We start from the raw sequence: 21,409 nt of genomic DNA on the forward strand, positions 1-21,409 counted from the left end.
ACCCCGTCAGCAGGAACGCTCCCACCACAGCGACGTGTCCAGCCAGCACCGGGCGAGGGGCTCGCTTGGGCTCCTTCAACCCATCAGACGGCACTCGGGAGCCCCTGGGCTCACGGGGAGCGCTGGAGGCAGTTGCAAAAGGAAGCTGGTGTGGTCATCTTCCAGGGGCAATGCCTTATTCTTTTGGGAAAAAACTGAGAATGGATTACTGAAGTTGCAAATTCCATATCTTTCCTTCAGTCCAATCAGACCCAGATTTGATTTGTTTATTGCTTTCAATTGCAGCACTCTACTCTTTTTTTTTTTTTCTTTAGAGCATGATTGAACTTCAATAGGATTTTATAATTAAGCTCTAAAAATTGTCTTCTATAGAAATTGTCTACACCGAGCTTCAGAGTACAATTTTAGAAGTTTTTTTTCCTTATCATCTGCTGCAGGGAAATCGGGGGACTCTGGTTTTTCTGTGTTTTTGTCAAATCCTCAGCCCATGACCAATGGAATAGTGCTGAGCTATACTAGGTAGGGACCAAGTCCTTTAGGTTCAAAGTTGAAAAAAAACCCAAACAAACAAAAAACAAATAGCCTTAGTTTGGGCTGTTGTCTACACTTGCATCACTAAAAGAAAGCAGTGTTAAAAGGTTGGATCAAATAAGATACTTATTGCGGTAATGTTTAAACTTACCGTCATCCTTGGTTCTTTCTATAACTGCAGGAGAGCTGGGGACTCCATCTCCGATACGAGTGAATGCCAATACCTGGATCTCATAGAGCACGTATTTTCGCAAGCCAGACAGCAGGAAAGACTGAGTGTGGTTACCTCTTACTATTTGGCTCTTTGGTTCAGAGTCTAAATCTTTTGCTTTGAACAGTATCTGCAGAATAAAGGTATATGAAATACAGAAAGAAAAAGATTGTTACATGAGGACTGAAAAGAGGGGTACACATTTTAGATTCCTCCTTTCCTCCACAAAATATAAAATGAGATTATATTCACCGGTCACCCCTTTAAGAAACAGCACACGTCCTACATCTTCTCCAGCTAATTTGTGAATAATATAAATATCCAGCAGGTGAATAATAAATAACAAATGCAAAAACATACCCAGGTAATGCATTAAAAATTAAGTAAGCATGAAACTCCAGTTGCATACCTTGTAACCCAGGACAAGACCATTCTGCTCGGACTCAGGGACTGCGGTCCATGTCAGAAGGATCTGGGTTGAACTTACGGCTTCAGCAGAGACATTCTCGGGAGGAGCAGAGGGAACTGGAATCACACGGCATAGCCAAAAGCAGAAATAGGTAAGACATACCAGATGACTTTGCTCCATCTCCCTGTCTGCTTGGGATTGCTCCAGGATCCCATAGAAGAGTATTCAAATCCAAAAGGACTGGAATAGGTTCTAGAGAATCCCTTCTTCTCCTGTATTCATTCTACATCATCTTTATATTTCAGCCTGCTTCGCAATTTCTTGCCACTTCATCTCAGAAGTCACAACGTTTGTAAAGATCTGAGCATTTAATAGCAATCAGTCTCTACAGATAGACAGTAAATATAGACAGACATGAATAAATTTCAGGGTCTCTGTATTTGCAGTAATTACAATCGAGTTTAAATTGCTGGACTTCTACAGAAGTCTATCTCCTAGTATTTCTTTCCCATACATTTTATTTCCCTATGCCAAAAGCTAGAAATCTTTATGAACGGGAGTTTATCTTATGGTATGATCTGTTCTAACAAGAAGTTTTACGCCACCCTGGCTTCCTATATTATCTGAAAGGAAATTATAGCATCTTGTCTAGAGTTAGCAATAATTTCAACGACTGGATTGCACTCCCAGTTCAGTAAGAAGTTCTTTAACCTCTAAGCCTTTTGATTATGTGATAGTGCTCAACATTTGCAATACATCAATTATAGACGGATACATTAACGCAAGGTGTATTTTCAGGGACTGATATGGTGTAAATGAAAGATATGCCTATTTCATTTATGTTGCAAAATTGGCTCTTATGAAACTAGAAACATCATTAGAACTGATGGCACAGGAACACTGTAATTTTCTCTGACTCGAGAGAAGAGCAAACTTGCATTTTCTCATGCCATTAAAACCCTAACCGCTGCAGAACAACCACACAACTGCAAGCTTTTGTAGGCAAGCTTAATAGCATGTCGTGTTACGCAAGCAGAAGCTGAGGCTACTTTTAAGAGTTCACATTTTACGCTGCCCTTTTGTGGTTTTTTTTTTTTTTTCCTGTGGCATTTCCAACATCTGAAGGGTACAATCTTGTCTAAAGCATGATACACCTGCCAGCCCTCAAGAGAACATTTCACCGAGTTATGTTACACAAGCACTTAGGGACAGTAAGGCTTGATTAGGTCCTGAATATATCACAAAAAGGAGCACAAATCTCTGCCAAAAGTAATGCTTTCCTGGCTGTCCGAAAGAAAGAACAGATCTGCTGTTTTGAAGGCGAGCTCCTGAAGCTCCTAGCAACATGAACGCCATAATGAGTATGACACCAGAATTAATATAAATTGAAAAAAAAAAACGCACCGCCCTCCACCCTTGTGCACTCAAGGTTAACCGCAGACATAGTCATTTCTGAAACAATTTCCCTGTTACCAATTATTTGGGACATGAGAAACAGAGCACCATCACACAACACTGCAGCAAACTAAAATCCAATTTTTTTTCTGCTTCAACCCTGAAGTGCCTTTTTCTTTTTTTTTTTTTTAAATCTTCTCCTAGATTTATCCCCCACAAGGATATAATTACGTTAAAGGAAAATAGATTGCCAGGAGCCATGAATGTCTTTGGATAGCTGCCATAACTTTATCTGTAGATCTTCACAAAGAGCTACTCCCACATGAATCACCTCTGGAGAGAGAAAGGGTAGAGGTGGGTCGCAGGAAACCAGAATGCGTAGAGGAAAGAAGCCCTTTCCAGCCACATTTATTTTTATTTTATCTGGTTTGAAGCCTTTCAAGAGAGAAAAAGTTTCTTTATTTTACAAATATTTCTTTTTCTCTTTGATCAGCAGCCACGAGATTTCCCGAATTCACAAAAGGTGGAGGCTGTGCCCGGGCTGGCCCCGTGCGCATGCTTGCTTTGAGGCGTGCGTACGACCGTGCTGCTGGCAGGGGGACGCGAAAGCTAACAAAGGAGAGAATGCTCTGTCTGAAGATTTATTAGCCCAGACTCCTCTTAATTCCCAGTGACAGCCAGAGCAGCTAAACGTCCCCTCTCGCCGGAAAGGAATCTAAGCCCAATGCCTAAATGGTTAAAATACTTGTGTTCATTGAGTGCGCTTTAATTCTCCAGTTCTCATATTAGCCTTGAGAATTTTGTTCCGATATGGACGTACGAATTCAGGACCTGCAAGTCGTATCCTGGATCTTACTGTTGCCAGCCTTTTATCAAGTAACAGGCTTTGATCGACCCTTTAAGAATGAATTGAAACGTAACCTTCATTTCTCCGACCCCTCTCCTCTCTCAGGATATCCTGATTCAAAGAAATTATCATTTGCTAAGACTAATTAGTGGCTTGAATGAGGCATATAGATCCCTCTTTCCTCTGCAAGCTCCCTTCTTTAATGCTGGTTTCCTTAACTCTTGCACTGAAGATTTTGTTATAAGCTCCAAAGCCAAGGTCTCATTAGTAACCCGCAGGAACAGTACAGAAGCCAAGCAAGAGTGTCCAAAAAAATCTCAGAGCTTTAACGAAATGAACCGGAAATACTGAAACTAAACGATGAGCTAATCCAGCAAACTGCCAGCTGCACGATGTACTTCAGAAGATCAAACGTAGGAAATTATAGAGTTACTGGCACTTTGCACTGGAACTTCAATAAGAACTCAAGTTTTTAAGGTTATCGGTGTTGGCATCTAAGATCATGCAGCCTCCTTCTGCATCTGACATAGCCATATTTGATATATAGCAAATGATGCTGTTTTATGTCTCTAACCGGGCCAAAAGCAGCTTTTAATAAGCTAGCCTGTATTCTGGCTTTCTAAGAAAGCTAGATAGTGGGATGCAGTGGTTCCCTCCACTTTTGCAGCTCATTTTAGTTGAGCATCCATCACTGTTTTTTGAAAGTAAAAATTAAGCTGGCATATTGTACATCTGCCATCAATTAAGAAGTGCAAATTTAGATCAAGGTTCACGGCAAAAATAACATAGCTGCAGCACACAACCATTTTGCCTATAAAATTAGGTACCGCAGGCCAAATTGTCAGCTTGTATGAACTGACAAATCCCCGCAGTGACATTGGACCACATCTGAATTACCAAGCTATGCTTTATCACACCACAGTAACTGCTTCCTGAAGGTCAGCCTCTGAAACAGCGAGAGATTGATCCTTGCCAGAGATATGTGGCCATGCTTGTATAGTAGCTGATTTTGTAAGATAAATACACACATTCACGTAGCTGAATATTAGGAGCTCAAAACTATTCAGGCACTGGGTTAGCTGTATTTGAGATGAATTGTTTGAAAATAAGGGGGTTTATATTTATAAGGAAGTAGCCCTGTCAGAGTTGTTCTAATACATTAGAGGTCTTCACATTTTCTTGCTTTCTGTATATCATACCTACTATAATTTTCCATTTATTGAGTGGAAACTGAGCTTGTTACTCTGCAGTTATTTTACACTGTAAAATTTAATGAGTTATTTAATTTCTAACATTATAAAAACATTTTTGGATTGATAAAACCTGTCCTGTTTAAAAATCCTAATTCATCTCCCTCCATCTTCAGCTGCTTGAAACCTTATCCCAGGTTTTCATTTTAGGGTTTCCCAACTGTTTTCTAAGCCTGGGTTACCAAACCCCACGGCATTAGTTATTCTCTCAAAGTTTCTTTGGTTTCAAGATGTTTTATATTCAAGAGATTCAGAAACCAGAGAATACCTGTAAAGGCATGCTCCTTTATTGTTAGCATGCGTGCTCAGCTGTTAGTGATAGGATCGTACATCCTAGGAGAAACAGAAGCGTTCAAGCACAGCTTTATTTTTAATGAAGATTTTGGACTCCCGTGGCCATACTGTCGTTAGATACCACGAGCTGATTTAGTGCCCAGGCTCTAACTTCTTGGGCTCCTTAGACGGTGTAAAACACAGACCCGTCAGTTCTGCCAGTGAACCACCGCGAGATCCTGGCCCAGCCACCTCTGGCCAGCTGTGAGGGATGTTTACAATCTGCAGCACCAGACAAAACCAACTTCCCTAAGTCTCTGTATCTCCAAAATGGAAAAAGAAATATTTAGGACATCTGCTTTTAAAGTACTTTGAAAACATAAGAGTTAAATAGAATTTTTCTCATAGTTGAGAAGGTAGACCTAAAAATGCTTTGACCTCTCTCTCTGGCTTTAGATATCTTTTATTTGCATTTTAACCCCATTTGACTGTGCATGCAGGTTAATTGCAGATTCCCTAAAGTTCTCTCACACAGCTTGCCGCTATGCCAGCGCTTCTTGTATATTCTAAATCTAAGAAGATACAGCCAAAAGTCTGAGACCTGACTTGCTCTATTCAAGAAATCAGATGTTAGTATCAAAGAAAACACGTGGAAAAAAAAAAAACCCAAATGAGTCCTTATGGCCTAGATCACAGCTTTGTGTTATTTTGATCCTGGTTTCTGTGTGCCTCCTACAATCAGTTTCAAGTCAACCTTCTTTTAATACTGCAAGAGAAAATGCCAAATACACACATAACCTCTGATCTTTAGATGCTGAGCAAGAGCACTATAATCCTAAGGTTTTATGAAATCACTTAATCTCAGTATTTACTACATTTCAAAAGAAGTGTTTGAAGAGCAGCGGAAAGGAGAAAGTGGAGAATGCGGTATCTTTTTATTATGATACAGAACACTTCAAAACTATTTTGTCTGGGTCATGCTATCTCTAACTCCAGCACAAGCACACCTTGTTTAAAATACCTCTGGCAATAGCTTTCCAATTACTGCTTCCCAAAAAGCAACACTTTAATGGAGGGGGATGACTTAGTTTAGCCTTCTCCTGAGCTAGTTCAAAGGACAGTTATCTGAACCAGCAGACCAAATCCTGCACGTTCACGCTTCACACCAAGTAACGCTGCATGGTACGGAGTGCACAGCCATGCATATGTGTGTGTCTATACGTACGCAGAGAACTAAATTTCAAACCATTTTTAATGAAGAAAAATAGGAAAAAAAAAAAAAAGAAAAAAATATCAGTGTTGAACCTTGCATGAATACAGGTCACAAAGAGCTTTTATTATGAAACTTTTAAACCATATATGTCATCCGTTTTGTTATTCACTTGCAACATAAATTTTAATTTATCAGGTGCATGTAGGGTAGGTTTGGAAATAGGTTTGGAAATAGGTTTGGTGGAATTTAACAGCTAGAGAGCAGCTTTTCAAGATCTGTCTTTACTGTTGCTACTAAGCTAACAATAATTTACTGTTGCCTGAGATTGAGAGTTTCCTTCTGATATTTGAAGTCTCTGTGCTAGTATGGACAATTCGGCCAGACAATACAGTACTTGTGCTCTAGGTCTATACGCAGGTTATGTCTATATGCAGGTTATGTCTATATAGCCTTGTACACACAATTTTAGAAGGCAGTTTTGAAAACGTGCCATCAAAAGCTCAGATAGTGATTTTATTTCTATATGGGTAATCAGCTCTCTAAAATAACTCGTACCCTTTTAGAAATATTTGGTGCTTGAAATAAAATTTCAGATAACCACGACTGCGAGAAAATCTACCCCAGCCTAGAAGCAGAGAGGGAAAGGGGGAGAGTGAGGGGCAATGGGGTACCAGGGAGGGAGAGGAAGCATGAGAGACCTGCTCAGCTAGAGAAGGCTGTATGCAAGCTGCTCGTCGTGTTGTCCGCGCTGCTGCCAAACGGGGGCAAGAATGAGGAGAGGTTCTTTTGTTTGCTCTAAATAAATAACCTGCAGGTTTATGCATGAAAGCAGGGTAGGAATAAAATAAACAAAAAACTCCCCCAAATGTCTGTACATCTTTTTGGCTTCAGTGCATCTAGAGATTGTGGTTTTTTTCTTTCATTTGAGATTTAATGGATCAACAAGCAAAAAAAAAAAAAAAAAGCTGAACAAAAGGGCAGAAAATGCTGAAGTTCTCAGCTGTGTCCTTCACAGCAGACACGGTGCTTTGACTTACCGGACTCCCGCGTACGACCTCTCACTACTTCGCTCCATGGGCCTGCCCCGATGGCATTGAAAGCCTGGATCTGCAGGTCATACTCTGTCCACTCCTCCAGATCTTCGATCGTGTACTCTCTTTCCAGTCGGTCATTAATGACCTTCATCAAGGTGGGAGATTGCAGATCCACACGCCAGAACTTTATCCTGTACCCCACTGACTCTGGATTGCCGTTATACCGCGTGTCAGGGAGGGGCTGGCAAACGACACAAAGAAAAGCACGGTATTCCTATACAGAACAAACGGCCAGGGCTTTCCAAACTATATACCAAGGCTGTCTGAACTCATATAAGGCCATAGGAACGCAACAAAAGGTCGAGAGGTTGATTTTCAGTTTTATTTATGTTTCACGATCTCTGAATTTCTGTGTTGCTTGAAATTTTCTTTTAATTTTTACCTTAATTTTGAACCAAATAGATATGCTCCCGGAACTATGTCATTGCTGTGGGTGTATCAACAGAGATGATACGAATGCAATGTATTTCAGAGCTTTGTGATTAATTATGGAAATGAATGATAAATTGCTGAAGCATGTGACAAATTCATTTATCGTACATTTTTTGCTTTTTTTACTGACTCTCTTGCCTACTCATTTATCAGCAGAGATTTATCCTGGTATTCTAACTCCCCAAGCAATTTCTGAGATTAGAATATGAAATAATTAGCCTACTTCATGAAGTTTAGCGTTTTTCCCTGTAAAACTAACTACGTGATGCCACGGATGGCTGAGATTCCATTCTGAATCACTGGGAAAGTTTGATACACATTAACATTTCGCAGCTTAGGAGACTGTATCCCGCAGGCAAGCAGGGCTAGAAACGTGACCCTTATTCTGTAGGAAGGAAGGAATTCCCACCTCCCAGGGGGACACAGATTCACCTGCAGGTCTTGGAAAAAAGAGATTAAACACTTTCAAATACTGGTGTTATTAAGCATGAAAAAGGTATGTCAGGTCATTTGTAGCTGTGGCTGTTGCTCCTCCTGAACCCTGCACAGTTTGACTCGTGAAAACCAGGCTTCCAGGTAGCACAGCAAGGAAACACAATCTTAAAAATGTTTTAAAGTCTCTTAAAACAACCTTGAGTTAATTTTGATGCAAGATATGTAAGTCGGGATACAGTACCGAAGGTTTAACAACACGGGCAAGTTATTCACGCGGCAAAGCCATGAGGGAGTTATGCGGGTCCTATCAATTGAACTGCAATGGCTTGTCTATGGATACCGAGGTGGCACCTTCAAGTTTGATGTTTTGGTCTTTCAAGGTTCAGAATTAAGTGCTGTGTCCCACTGAGAAACTGGAATTATCCCTTTCTGATGGGAGAAAAACCCTCTTGTTTCTAGCCTGATTTTGACTTCCAGCCATAATGAGTTTATGCATGGAAAAGCTAACATTTGGGCAAAAGGAAACCTGTGCTTCATCAACTTCACACCACAGTAACCCCAGTGGAAAATTTTGCCTAACAGGGGAGAAGAAAAACCATTCTGGAGCAGGTTAATTGCCAAGTAAATCCCAATGTGGCAACTCTGCAGGTAACCGAGACGGTCAAAGGGGCACAACAATGCCATCGATCACTGCATCTTCACAATTAATCATTTCTTTCTACGTTTTATCACATAACTCCACAACCTTTCACATAAATATAATCTTCCTATGGGGTGTAACACGCAAACTTTGCTGCCTTTGAACCACAGCCGTTCAGTACCTGCAGGCTGACTGCCAATGGCCGGCGTGCTCCTGCTGGGGACTGTTTTGTACAAAGCAAACGGCTGAGCCCTAGGAAACTGCAAATTGGCTCAAGTGTTATATTCCTGTCCCACACATTGACCCAGCCTGTGGAACTCGAGAGTCTCAAAAGCCAAGGCTTTACACACAGGCATATATTCCCCCCGATGAAGCGGCAGAAGTAGCGGCAGTAGGCAATTTAAGTGATTAATACGGCACTTAAAGTAAGTCTCAGATTTCCGACTATTCTGAAAAAGGAAATAATTTTGCTGTTACTCCTTCTACCGAACGCCAGGAAAAAACATTCCTGGGGGCCGGCCTGACTCCCCGGGGAAGCAGCCGCATCCCAAGCGCCAGCACCCGCGGCTCCCCTCCGCCCCGTTCCTCCTCGCCAGCTCACCACCCATCGCAGCCACAGGCTGGTCTCGCTGGCCGTGCGCACGGTGACGCTCCCGGGGGCAACGTCTGGCGGAGCCTGCAGCGTCTGGATGACACGGGAGGGCTGGCTGAGCGGGCTGGCGCCCACCACGTTCACCTGCCGCATGCGGAACCTGGAGCGGGGGAGAGATGCAGCGCAGGCTGTAACAGCTCAGCGAATGGTACCTCTCTTTCCAGAACAGGAAAAAGATGGAAAAATACAAATTAGGTCTTTCTAAATGTTCCACAAAGGTTGTTGCATGTAGGTGCCCCCTTTGTATTCACTGCTGAATGCTTTATGGTAGCTGCTTTCAGATCCTCTCAGGTATTAAAAAAATGAAAATGAGATTAGCTTAGGGTCTATTAGAAACTTAGGTATTTGTGTGAGAAATTTATGTTAATTATACCAAGCCTGATGAGCTTATGCTAGCAGTAAGTGATTTTCTCTTGCGATGCTTGTACATTCAGAAAGGTATTAAAATATCAAACTTCGGATATTCTCATTCTCTGTCAATATAAAAAATATACTAGCGATAACATTTCCCCTCAATTACTGGTTGAAAGAAGCTGATTTATCCCAGTGCTGCATTTTCAGCCTTCCTGCAGAAGAAAGATTAAGTTATTTAATATGGATATGTGTCTTTAAAAAATACCCTCTCTGCTTGAAACCATCTCTTCTACAACAGAAATTCCTATTGGGTCACAAAAGATTGAGAGAAATCTTTTTTTCAGGAAGCACTAAATAATTATGACGTGCTGTACGTTTCAGCTACTCTCACCCATCACAAGCAATTAGAGGTATCCAGCGCTTGCACATAAATACATGACCTGTTTCATGCTAAACACTTAATGTTTGGACCTAATGACTGAGCTTGGAAAAAGGGTGAGCTAGTCAACATTGCAGTGTTTATTTATCTGCTCTGATTTCCCTAGAAAATGCATTAAAAGAAACGCATTAAACAAATACTGTCCTCGATTTCACTCTCAAACATTGGCACAAAATACAGAAAAGAAGCTGGCTGCTGAAGATGCGGTCTGATAATTAGCTCTCGAGATGTATTTCCTCAGTGGGCGATGACTAAAGCCGACCAGAGGACCACAAATCCATTTGGCAACAACTTTCTAGGTTTCAAAAAATTATATAAAATTGCTCTGTGCTGAAACAACCCCCCCCAAAAAAGCTCGTGTCTGTGTACGCACGAGGGAAAAAACCCAGGCAAAATTCAAGGAGCTGCTTTAGTCTACAAAACCTGATGAAAAAAAAAAAAAATCAGAGGAGAACTGTGTGAAGGTGTGAAAGGTGCCAGTGCCGACCAGCATACCTGCAGCTGCTGGGTGTGCAAGTCTTTCTTATTTTGCATGGACACTGAGCATTGAACTCTGGTACAACCTGCACTTTACTATTCACCTCTGCCTTTTCAGCTTCAAGCATCCACCTTTGTGAGAGCAAAAGCTCCTCAACCTGAAGATAATTTTCCTAAACCTCTGCACCAGCAAGCTCTGCTCACTTTCAAAAATTTTCAAAGAGCTTTTAGTAAAATGTTTAGCTCTGAGGAGGAGGTGTAAAACACTTCAGGGGAGAGTTTGTGAGAAATTCAGTATGTTCTTAGGCTTCTAAGGGAAGAAAACTAGTGTGCCGGACTGAATTAGTTGTAAATTCTATGAGCTTCCTTGGTTGCACCTACCACTAGCTCACAGCAGCCCCTGGGCTAGCTAAAAGGCCCTTCAGCCAGGGCAAAACGGACAAGTTTCTGGTGGGCTGATTTAACACTCGCCACTGTACCTCCTCGCAAGCAGCCTTTACATTAGCAAGCTATTTCATGGACGTATCCTTTCATTAGGATTGAGTACCTCAAATTCTCAAATCTTGTCTATGCTAAAGCAACACATCACTTGAATTGAATTGATTTAAAAATCAATCTCGTTTAACTGGGGTGTACCCGTAATGTAGATCCACTCCAGTCAGTTTAAGCATTGCATATATCTATTAAGCTTAACTTGGTAAGTTCTTATAAACAAAGGTTTCGTCTAACTGATGTTACCAAATTAAGCTAAATCAATAAAACAATGCTTAAACCGATGTAAATACGTAATTACAAGTTTGCACCGGTTTAACTACATTGATTTGTCACTGACTGATGTTACACTGGGGCACCCCTTAGATGAGGGAAGTCACAGGCTATCGGTTACTCATAAAAGCATTGCACTGTGCCCTTGGATTTCCTTTTTAATGTTACGAACTGTATTGTACGTAAATTACAATTAACTATATCAGACAAGTAACTTTAAGTATAAACTATGAGAACAGCCAACCTTTTCCTGTTTGTTCAGATTATAACACACAGGCAGCTCTTTCTGAACAGGAAAGCCGTTCCATGCTGCTATTTACTAATTTTTTTTCATGCTGCAGCTAATTACCTGCTGTTCTTACCTGTAATGAGTGTAAGGAGTAAGGTTTGGTACCTCCAGCATCTGGGCATCAGGTTCATTCTCCACCTCATGAAGACTCACCCACTCTTCTTCATCACCCAGTACACCAACCTGTACATGGGAAAGGTAAGAAGGAATACAAAGCAGACTATATATATATATATATATATGTACATATATAAAAATAATAATATATATAACCTCTTGTGCAATGTGTGTCATCACAGCAGTGGAAGGACAAATGCTTTTAGATATATATTATCCAGTTAATATTAATTTTTCTATGACAAGGCACTGGTTATTTGTAAAGCGACAACACAGCCAAGTTAGCCAAGTTTCCTTGTACCTGTTGGGACTTCACTGGGATTCTCTGATAAGATCTATTCCAGAAAAACACCATGAGAGCGCTAATACCCTGTTCAGTCTCGCTGCCACGATACAAAAGTATCAAGTAGTAATATAACAAAATGAAAAATAGCCTTGATAATAACTTGCAGGAACTGATGCATACTAAATAAGTCTCAATGAAGGCAAGATGCCACAGAAATGAAGACAGAGAAACAAGAACAAAGTCAAAGAACAAAAGCGTTTTAACCTCATCTGCTGGTCTGCACTTAGACCAGACTTTTCCATGTGCAATCCTTTGTATTAATTAATCACAACATGTTGCCCAACATAGTCCCTCAGCTATGGCAGTGTTAGAAGGGACAAAATGGTGATGAGAATTGAGAGCATTACTTTCCATACAGCTTTCTGGAGATAAAACGGAGATGAATCAGGACTTAAAAGGAAGTCAACAAGGCATGATAGAAAGGCCAGAATCTGACCTGGGGCCCTGGAAGACGGTAGCATCAGTAGGCAGGGTTGTGTGGGTGAAAGCCACAGTAGGAGTGTGGAGAAGGAGCGGAAGAGAGGCGGCAGATGGCTGGGCTTCACTTTGGAGATTCACAAGTGCTGAAACACAGGGGACCTTAGACAAGACTCCCTGATAGAATTCCCTAGCACTGCGCACGTTTACTCTGGTGCTTCAACCCTACCACAAAGGGCAGAACCCGTAGTCCAGTCCCCTCACCCTACCCTGGTATCCACGCTCCCGGGCTGAAGGATGTTACAGGGTACCTAGGCAGCTATTCCCTTTAGTGTCTATTTACAGACTTAATATCCATGAAGATGCCTAATCTTTTTTTAACCTACTGACACTATCTACTCCCACGGACTGCTGCGCCAACAAGTTCCAGAAGCTCACAACCCACTGTGTAAAGAGCTATCCTTTAATCTTTTTTAAACAGATCCCTTACGAGTTCTGTATGCTAGTTACAGCCATACACACTGTCAAAGCACTCAATAGGCAACATAGCCCAAAGTATCTAGCATACCCCAAGTACTTCAAATAGAAAATTAAGGTTTCATTTACTCTTTTTTTTTTTTCCCTTCAGGAGAAGCAGCCTGATTTATTTATAGATGTTTTAGTTCTTTGCTCACCCAGGACTTGATGTGCTGCATATTTATGTTTGTGCATGAAGAAATGACACAAGGAAAATTAGGCCAAAGAAGTAAGTTCTGCATTGCACTGTGAAAAGAAGCCTCTGTGATCTTCCTGGCAGAGGACCGCTTTCATGGAGGGATGTGGTTGCACAGGTCTTGATGGGCCTTTCAGTCTTGTTGGTTATCAAGGACACTGCCACACACCGAACAACATATAAAATAGATGTCAGTGAAGATTATGGGCCTTTTAAAATTCCCAGTCCCAGCTGAGCTCCATAAATTTTAGTAAAGTCCATGGATGCAGAAGCTTAAAGGAAACAAGTTGAGACAGGTCTGCATGGTAAAACAGAACAGCCCTAAACTGAACCCAGAGAACAAAGAGATGATAAAGAGAATTTAAAAAAAAACCCTACATAAACAAAAAAAGGAAGAGAGGCTTGATTTCAGTCAAGGAAGCAGAACACTTTTTATTAAAAAAGTTTTTGATTAATACTGTAGAAAGTCTATAGTAAATGCTTATTTTTGCAATCTTAACAGCATCACCTCAAAGTGCTGCAGTAATTGTATAGCAACAATCCACAGTGCTTTGGAGGCTGCAAATAATCTCCAGTAGTGAGTTAGTCTTCTTTTTGTATTCTAAGAACAGTAAGAGCTTTTTAAAATATTTCTTGCATAGCAAAAAAAAAAAAAAAAAAAAAGACCACAGGTTTCAATCGTTATGCAGCAGCAGGCAGGTCATTAATACACATTAAGGACCACATGGTTCAGACCCAGAGGCCCACAGGGCTGTGAACAATTGACATTGCCTCAAGCTTGAGAGGTGTCCAAAACCCCCCCCGCCTGTTTGCAGATAGGTATTTACCAGCTGGCTGCAGAAGTGCAAATACTAAGGATCTTTTACTGATTGAGAAGCAGCGAATGCTTCTAAGTGCCCAGAACTATGGCAAGCCCCTCGGAAACTATCCCAGGAGACAGCTTTCTGCTTGTGAATGCTCTCCCTGCTAGGAACGATGGGTGCAGCCTAGGAGGAACTGGCAAATGCCAACCCAGCCTGGCACGTTGGTTGTTCCCAAGCTCAGGACCCAGCTGGTAAACAAGTGGCCACTACTTCTATTGGGAGGTGGGGGACCCTGGGCAAACCGCAGCACAGACAGTCCCAAGTAATCGCTTTTGGGCTAATTTTCTGCCAAAAGGTAATGACAGAGAGGCAGCAAAAAAAAAAAAAAATCCACCACAGGTATAGTTCTATGATTCAGCAAAAGATTTTAAGAAAAATAGATCGGGAATTTGCTTTAGTTAGAATAATACCTTGTAATGGTCCCAGGATCTGATGCCAGCATTTGGGAAACTAGCTCAAAGGATTAGATCTTCTACTGAAACCAGTCGTATAATTTAAGTGTGCTGCTTCTGTGGGGATTTTTTCCAAAGTAAGAGGATTGAAGGGTGAACGGCTGTAGGGCAGCTCCGTGAACAGCCTGGGGACTTCTGCATGACCTCTGACTCATGTGGCCAAGCAATTCTAGGTCACTGCTGCTCAAAACAAGTTTCACTTATTTAGCAATAATCTCAGAAATGCTTCTTGGAAGAGAACCTCCAGTGATGGACTTGTATATTTTTAACTTCTGCAAGATCTACAGTAGATTCCAAGTTTCAGGCTCTTGAAGGAAAAGGAAATTATTGTTGCTGAAACACTCTGATGTCAGATCAGAGGAAACATATCAGTTTCAAGAATCAGAGTACAAAGGGATTCCCGTGGGGCAAAAAGAACTATGGGCAGTGGTAAGGATAAAAGAGTCCTTTGAGGGGCAAGAGAGTCCACTATGAGCCACTCTGCATAAAATAAAATTAATTTCGAGGCTTCTTTCTTGTAGCTGTTTTTTGGATAACAGTGTATGCAAACTTCAGAAAAGGATTATGTTTGTTGACAGATGCACTCATATTCACGTGTGCATTGTTTTAGGAGGCAGACGAGAACACCAACTGCTTTTCTGCGACTGTCGGCATAAAAACTCCTTAAGAAATGCACTCTGCATCTTAACAGTTCTCCGTACAATAAGGCCACAATCCCCAGGAGGCCCCAGGGCTGCCACAATCAACGCACCCGTGTCCACCAAGACACTTCGTACGGTTCTCGACAACCATCAGCCATCACAAGTTAGCACATAGTCATTCCCATCTCTCAGCTGTTCCCCAAGCATTACATTCAATAAAAGGATGTATTCATTTATTAAGGCAGAAATGAGACAGTATAAAACAATACTGGAAGTGATGTCAGAACAATGCTGGAAGTGATGTCAGAACAATGCTGGAAGCGATGTACTTCTCTATGCATTAGTTTCTCCATTTCTAAAAAGGAATGGAGAAATTTTATAAAGTGACTTAACATTTTCTGATGGAATGCACCTTATGAGCAAAGTTGCAGAATTTTGACTTAAAAGAAACCAAAAATAATTAAAATTTGGAATGAAAAAATCATTTGCTGTGATATTTTGTATAAGACAGTAATGCTTCCAACATTATGAAGTACTAGCTGCAGGAAAGGAAAACACAATGTTTCTGTACATTATAGAGGTACCCTGTGTTGTACTATAGTTCAAGATATGTCAGAGGTTTCATTATAGAGGTCCATAACTCACACATTTGAAATTGCTTTGGGAGAAATCTGGTTCACAGGATGTCAGCCTGGGTGCAACTTTTTTTCTTACAAAATCCTTAAATCGATTCAGCCATTTTTGATTTAAAGATTGGCAAAGGCATAAAATTGTCAGAGTTTCAGACACTTTATTTACCAGCTCTGAAGTAAAAACGACACCAAGAGAATCGCCTCGTACAACGGATGGATCCTATCTGGGTCACTGGCTTAACCCACAAAACCAGATAAATTCATGGTTAAAGTTACAACGTCTTTCCCAACTCAGAGCTTTACAAGCAAATACGGCGATAATACTTTAAAGGTTTTACTGCTGTTACCGCTCACCATGATATTCGTACAAAATCTCTCTAAAAACAGCAGAAAGGCTTTAAGCAAAAACTCTCTATATTAGCCCACATACTCATGGCTCCATGAGTTGCAATACCTCTCCAGAAGTGGCCTTCAACTGTTCCACAGGTCTTCAGCTGTCTGCACAATAACATTAATCTCCAGAAAAACACACCAAACTCGGCAGAAGTTAGCCCAGCATTTCTAACCGGCCACTGCAAAGCTTGGTGCTGTGGACCAAGCACCTACCAAGGCACAATCACGACGATGCCATTTATGTACTTCTCCTGACAAAACCCCAGGAAAAATCCAGCACGAGAAAAATCAGCTGAAACTGGATTGCAGCAGATAGAGTGTGCAAACACGAAACCACGGGAACGACAGCAGGGATTCAGTGCCATTCTTGGTTGCAAATTGCCAGAAAAAATATCTCCAATATATACACTCTAACTGCATCTGAGAGCAGAGGATGATTGGAAGGATTTACTGAAATTCTTTGGGGATGAACACGTTACCTGTGAGCGTCAATGCCACAAGACAGTTACCGCTGGTCCTTCTGAACAAGTGTCAGCAGAACCTTTATATTACATTAGACCCTCTTCTCTTTAGATTATACTGTGTGTAATGGAAAAACAATCTTAGAAATATTTTTTAAATGGCATTGGTACTTTTTTGTAGTTCTCTGTTTGGAAATCTAGTTCCCTCCAATCCTCTGAGTCTAGATGGAAAGACGGAAAAAACAGGCCTAGTGATTTTTAAGAAATCCCTTCAGCAGTACAGGATATAGCTTCACTAGAAACACAGAAATGGGATTTTTAACGCTTGATATTTCAGTATCTACCAACACTAAAATCTTAAAGACCTGATTCTCCTCTCATGTTTGTTGACATAATTGAGCATTAGTTCCACAGTGGCTCCCGTGAATTTACACCCCAGCACAAAAAGCAGGAGCCAAGGCCAGATATATGAAATTTCACGTCAACTGGAATTCCCAGCTGTGTTTTTCTTTCAAATTGTTAATGAAGTATCAGGCTTCAGAAATGGCACTTAGCCAAAATAGAATACTTGGGACATTTGCTAGACCTGCCCTTATCAAGGAAGCTTTGTGCCACATAAAGGAACAAAGAAGAAAAATATGTTGGTGGCAGCTTGTTTGTGTGCGTGAATATAAAATAGTTTGTCTGTAAGGACTCAGACATCCCCAGTAAAGGCTATATTACCAGTAGAGATGGAAGAGAAGACACAATATATAAGGGATGTCCAATGCAAAGCTGTCTCTCAGCTGTACAAATAGAGGGGGACGTAGATGAAGTGCACGACAGTACCAGCTATTTGTGGTCATGCTTTGTCCTGAACCCACCGACAGCAGAAGTACAGCCCAGAGGGAACAGCCCTGTGTGGGGACATTGACCTGGTTCTCCTCCTTCCAGGAGAGATCGTGCTGCACAAAGTCTTAATAAACTGCAACATATTTTTCCCCAAGCTATTAGCTGTTTTCAGCTACTCTACACCTTGTTGCAAACTTTCAGAAAGGCTAATGTTCAAAAAATTTGCAAATGGATGGATATGTAGTCCCTGTACCTGCTTGGACAGAATCTCTATTCTCCAATTCAAGTGATTAATTGAAAAGTACACTAGAACATATAGATTAGTGGTTTATAGTTAAATGTAATCCTATCACTCCGCAATACCACGTGTTTTAAAATCATAGCGGGCAAAACCATGCCTTAAGTGGCTTTTAATTTAATGCTGAGGCATGAAACACTTAACAGGGCTATTGAAATCTGTACATGGGCCAGTGAATGAAAGATCCAGAAGGAAAAAAATCCTCCCTATATTTCTGTCTAGAAAATACTGTTGTAGGCTGGGTATAACCACTGCCCTTCAATCTAACATAGTCCTAAGGAACAATTATGGTTGTCTATGCTAAAATACAGATGTTGCAACAGCAGTCTGCATCCCAGCACAGACATATCACTGCTTAGAACAGACTACATGAAAGGCATAAGAGAACACTGCGGTGTCACTGGCAGCTGTTTTGTGAAAGCTTGTGTGTCTTTAAAAGGTAGGCAGAAAAACCCGTGAACTCCAGAGGGCAGGTCCACAGCAGCTTAGATCCAAGTCAGGACGGAGGCATTCCTGCTCCCACTACCTCCCACTCCCGTCTCTGCTCCCACTCCCGCGTTCTCATCCCCTCCCCTTGCATGGTGCTCTTCTGATCACACACACGGCCCATGCAGGGAACTGATCTGTCTGAAACTCATTTGTTCTTGGCTGGACCAAGTCTCATAGCAGCTCTGGGTATGATCACGCCAGCAGCAGTGCATGCGGAAGGCAGGAGTAAGAAAGTCTTGGTCAGAGTGACGGGGACGAGGAGAGGGAACGGGAGCAGGACAATGAGAGCGCTGGTGTAGACTGGCTAAAGGTGCTGTGAAATCGCACTTTAAGAGAGAAAGAGTTTGAGTGAAGTGCTGGCAGAAAGGGGCTGTGAACAAAGGATTATATGCAGCTGTCATCCTGGAAACAGGATTTGCTCTATCCTTAAGGAGTCACCAATTTCTCTGCACACCTGAAAAGATTTTTGTTAATCATGTGAGCAAGATTTTTTTTTTTTTTTTTTAAATTAAATCCACTTGGAACAACATTTCTTGTTGTGCCAAAGCTAAACAGTGAGGTACGGTGCAGAAGAACCTTGCAGAGTAGCTGTGCTGAAAAGACTGCCCAAACTCCGCAAAGACGTTGGCTGTGCTCCTTCCCCAAACGGAGCAAATATTCCTAGATCCAGGATCTATCAGAACCATTAACCCCTTAACTATTCTGGCAACGCACGAGATGTTGATGAGGGTTTGTGAACAAGAAAGATCCTCCCTTCCCTCCCTGCACACCAAGAACCCTTCAACCACTGTTTGTACCCGGGGCTCTTCAAGGATGCAGATGAACTTCATGGTAATTATTATTGCAATTTTAAAGCATTCAAATTTATTTCACTTCAATGGCGTCCTGCAGCTCACGGAATGAACAAATTCCTAGCAATATCAATGTGGTGCTCCAGCACAAAAATGTTTCTCAGAATGTGCCAAACCACCATATTATAGGATTTCAGTGTTTAATTCCGTAATATGCAATAATGTGTATGTAAACGGTACAAAATGTACCAACTTGTTCACAACAATCTCATTACCAAGTGAAGTGATTGTATCAACATGTCTAAGTGGTGACGGTGATTTAAGAAGTCCAACATTTGGTCTTAAAAACAGATTATATTATTTATAAAGATCCGTGGGTGGAAAGGAAGAAGCAAAGCTCATCTGTCAGGAGAACAAATGAGGAATATATAACTCCTCCAAGGCATAATGACAGCAGAAAGAGGGATATTGTTTAAAGCTGATGAAGAAGAGAATTCATCCTATTCATATCTAGAGGCCTGGATAGAAAACCTCAGTATGTTCTATTACAAGACAGAAAAATACACTCAGTCTCATGAATAATGGTATCTTTACTGTTCAGTGCAATTCTTCCTATACTTCTGACTCAGAGATAATCATTCCAGGTATGCATCTGGTTTGAGAATACACCTAACAACCTAAACACAGGTTTCAAATCCTTTTTTAAATAAATGGGTGGACTTAAGCTCTGCTGTATGTGTTGCTTATGATGCATCTGGTGTTCTTCTGAACATAAGCAAAGCTGCTTTACAAAAATCCATGTGAATTATTTAAAGGATAAACATTCTCACATATATATATTATAGATCATATTTTTCTTTTGTTCCTGTGAACAGAAGTTACAGCATTCACGTGACCCTTTTCTCACTGCCTACCGCACAGACATTTTTCAGCTAAGCCTCTGGAGCTCCCTTGCATTCCAACCTTTCCAGGAACCCCCTGAACAGCTGGGGACCCCCTGAGCAGCTACCGCCAGGCCATTTACTGAAGAGCTTTGATCCAAAGTGAAACAAAAACTGTAATCCAAACAGCAATTCACTATTTAGACCCTTTTTAACCCCTCAGAAACTTCATTAAGAGCTTTTTGTCAGAGACATACCTGGCCTTCGACTATCCACTTGGAGATGGAGGTTTTGCCATCGTACCCTGGCCGGAACTGAAGCGTGGCAGAGCGAGGGCTGATGTTGGAAATCACCAGGTTGGATGGAGCACCTGGAAGTTCTGAAGAAATAGAAATGTAAATGAGAGGTGGAAACACTTTTCGTCTAGGGCCCAGTAACACAAGTTGCCATTCAGTGTTTCAGCATATAAAATACCGTGGTAACAATTATAACAGAGCAAATAGCTGTGGGGATTTTTTTCTTTTTGGCAGAGTATTACATACAGCATTACTATTTCTGCCGCTCTGAGCATGCACCACAGTTTTACAGATCAAACGAGAAAAGAAAGAGCCCGTCGACAGAATTACAGCTACTATTTGAGAGAAGTCGCGTGACCGACAAAGCGTGGTGGCTCGGGGAGAAGGTCCTTCCCAGCTCCAGATCTGCCAGTCACTTGCCACGTCACCTAATTCCCCTGTACTTCTGTGTCTCCAAAATTAAATGGCAAGAATTTTTACTTACTTCTTAAAGTACGTACAACTTGAATATATTAACAACAGAAAAAGTATCAATTTTTGGGGTAGTGTATGGCAAAGATTTTGCGATTCTTGTATTGACCTATAATAGATGGGTTTAGAGGGCATTTCTGATGCCTGAATAAAGTAGATAGATTTTTAAAAATTTCTGTTGCAAATAAAGAGGGTGACCTTCTAATGGGAAAAAATCTGCAGCCCCAATCAGATCTTTGCCTCACATCAGTCAAGCTTACAGCAGCATTTACGTTTTTAATATTATTCTGAACTATCAACAAAAGCAAGCCCAGGAAAGAGATTAAATATAGATTGTTTAGAATAAATTCCCAATAGTACCTGCATTTGTAAGTAATGGAAATTAGTATTATAATCAGTAATCATTCATAATGTTGTACTATGTGCAAATACAACAGGCAAAAAATGGGCAGCTTTTTGGCATATATTTCACGTATGCATGAATACACAATATTTCTTGATTCTTACTTCACGTTTGTGGGAACTATGATCGATAAACTAACCCTGCCCAAGTAGGATAATGCTGTTATCTGGCTAACAACAGGGAGCATGGCATTGATCTAGTCTACAGCT

The 21,409-nt window shown here is 41.1% G+C and overlaps 1 protein-coding gene across 3 annotated transcripts in view; it reads right to left on the reverse strand.

The window, feature by feature from the left end:
• SDK1 (sidekick cell adhesion molecule 1) overlaps positions 1 to 21,409 on the reverse strand; it is a 430,085-nt gene that overhangs the window by 74,863 nt on the left and 333,813 nt on the right. The window contains exons 23-28 of one of the 3 annotated variants that reach the window (XM_075515084.1): positions 20,288 to 20,409; positions 11,780 to 11,889; positions 9,332 to 9,482; positions 7,167 to 7,404; positions 1,152 to 1,267; positions 683 to 872 (exon numbers count right to left, since the gene is read on the reverse strand). In XM_075515084.1, coding sequence (XP_075371199.1) covers positions 683 to 872; positions 1,152 to 1,267; positions 7,167 to 7,404; positions 9,332 to 9,482; positions 11,780 to 11,889; positions 20,288 to 20,409 — 927 coding nt within the window. Of the gene's footprint in view, positions 1 to 682; positions 873 to 1,151; positions 1,268 to 7,166; positions 7,405 to 9,331; positions 9,539 to 11,779; positions 11,890 to 20,287; positions 20,410 to 21,409 lie in introns of those variants that run through there. The other 2 variants (XM_075515081.1, XM_075515083.1) reach the window with 2 other exon arrangements.

Source organism: Mycteria americana, chromosome 12 (genome assembly GCF_035582795.1).
Source record: "Mycteria americana isolate JAX WOST 10 ecotype Jacksonville Zoo and Gardens chromosome 12, USCA_MyAme_1.0, whole genome shotgun sequence".
NCBI classification, from domain to species: Eukaryota; Metazoa; Chordata; class Aves; order Ciconiiformes; family Ciconiidae; genus Mycteria; species Mycteria americana.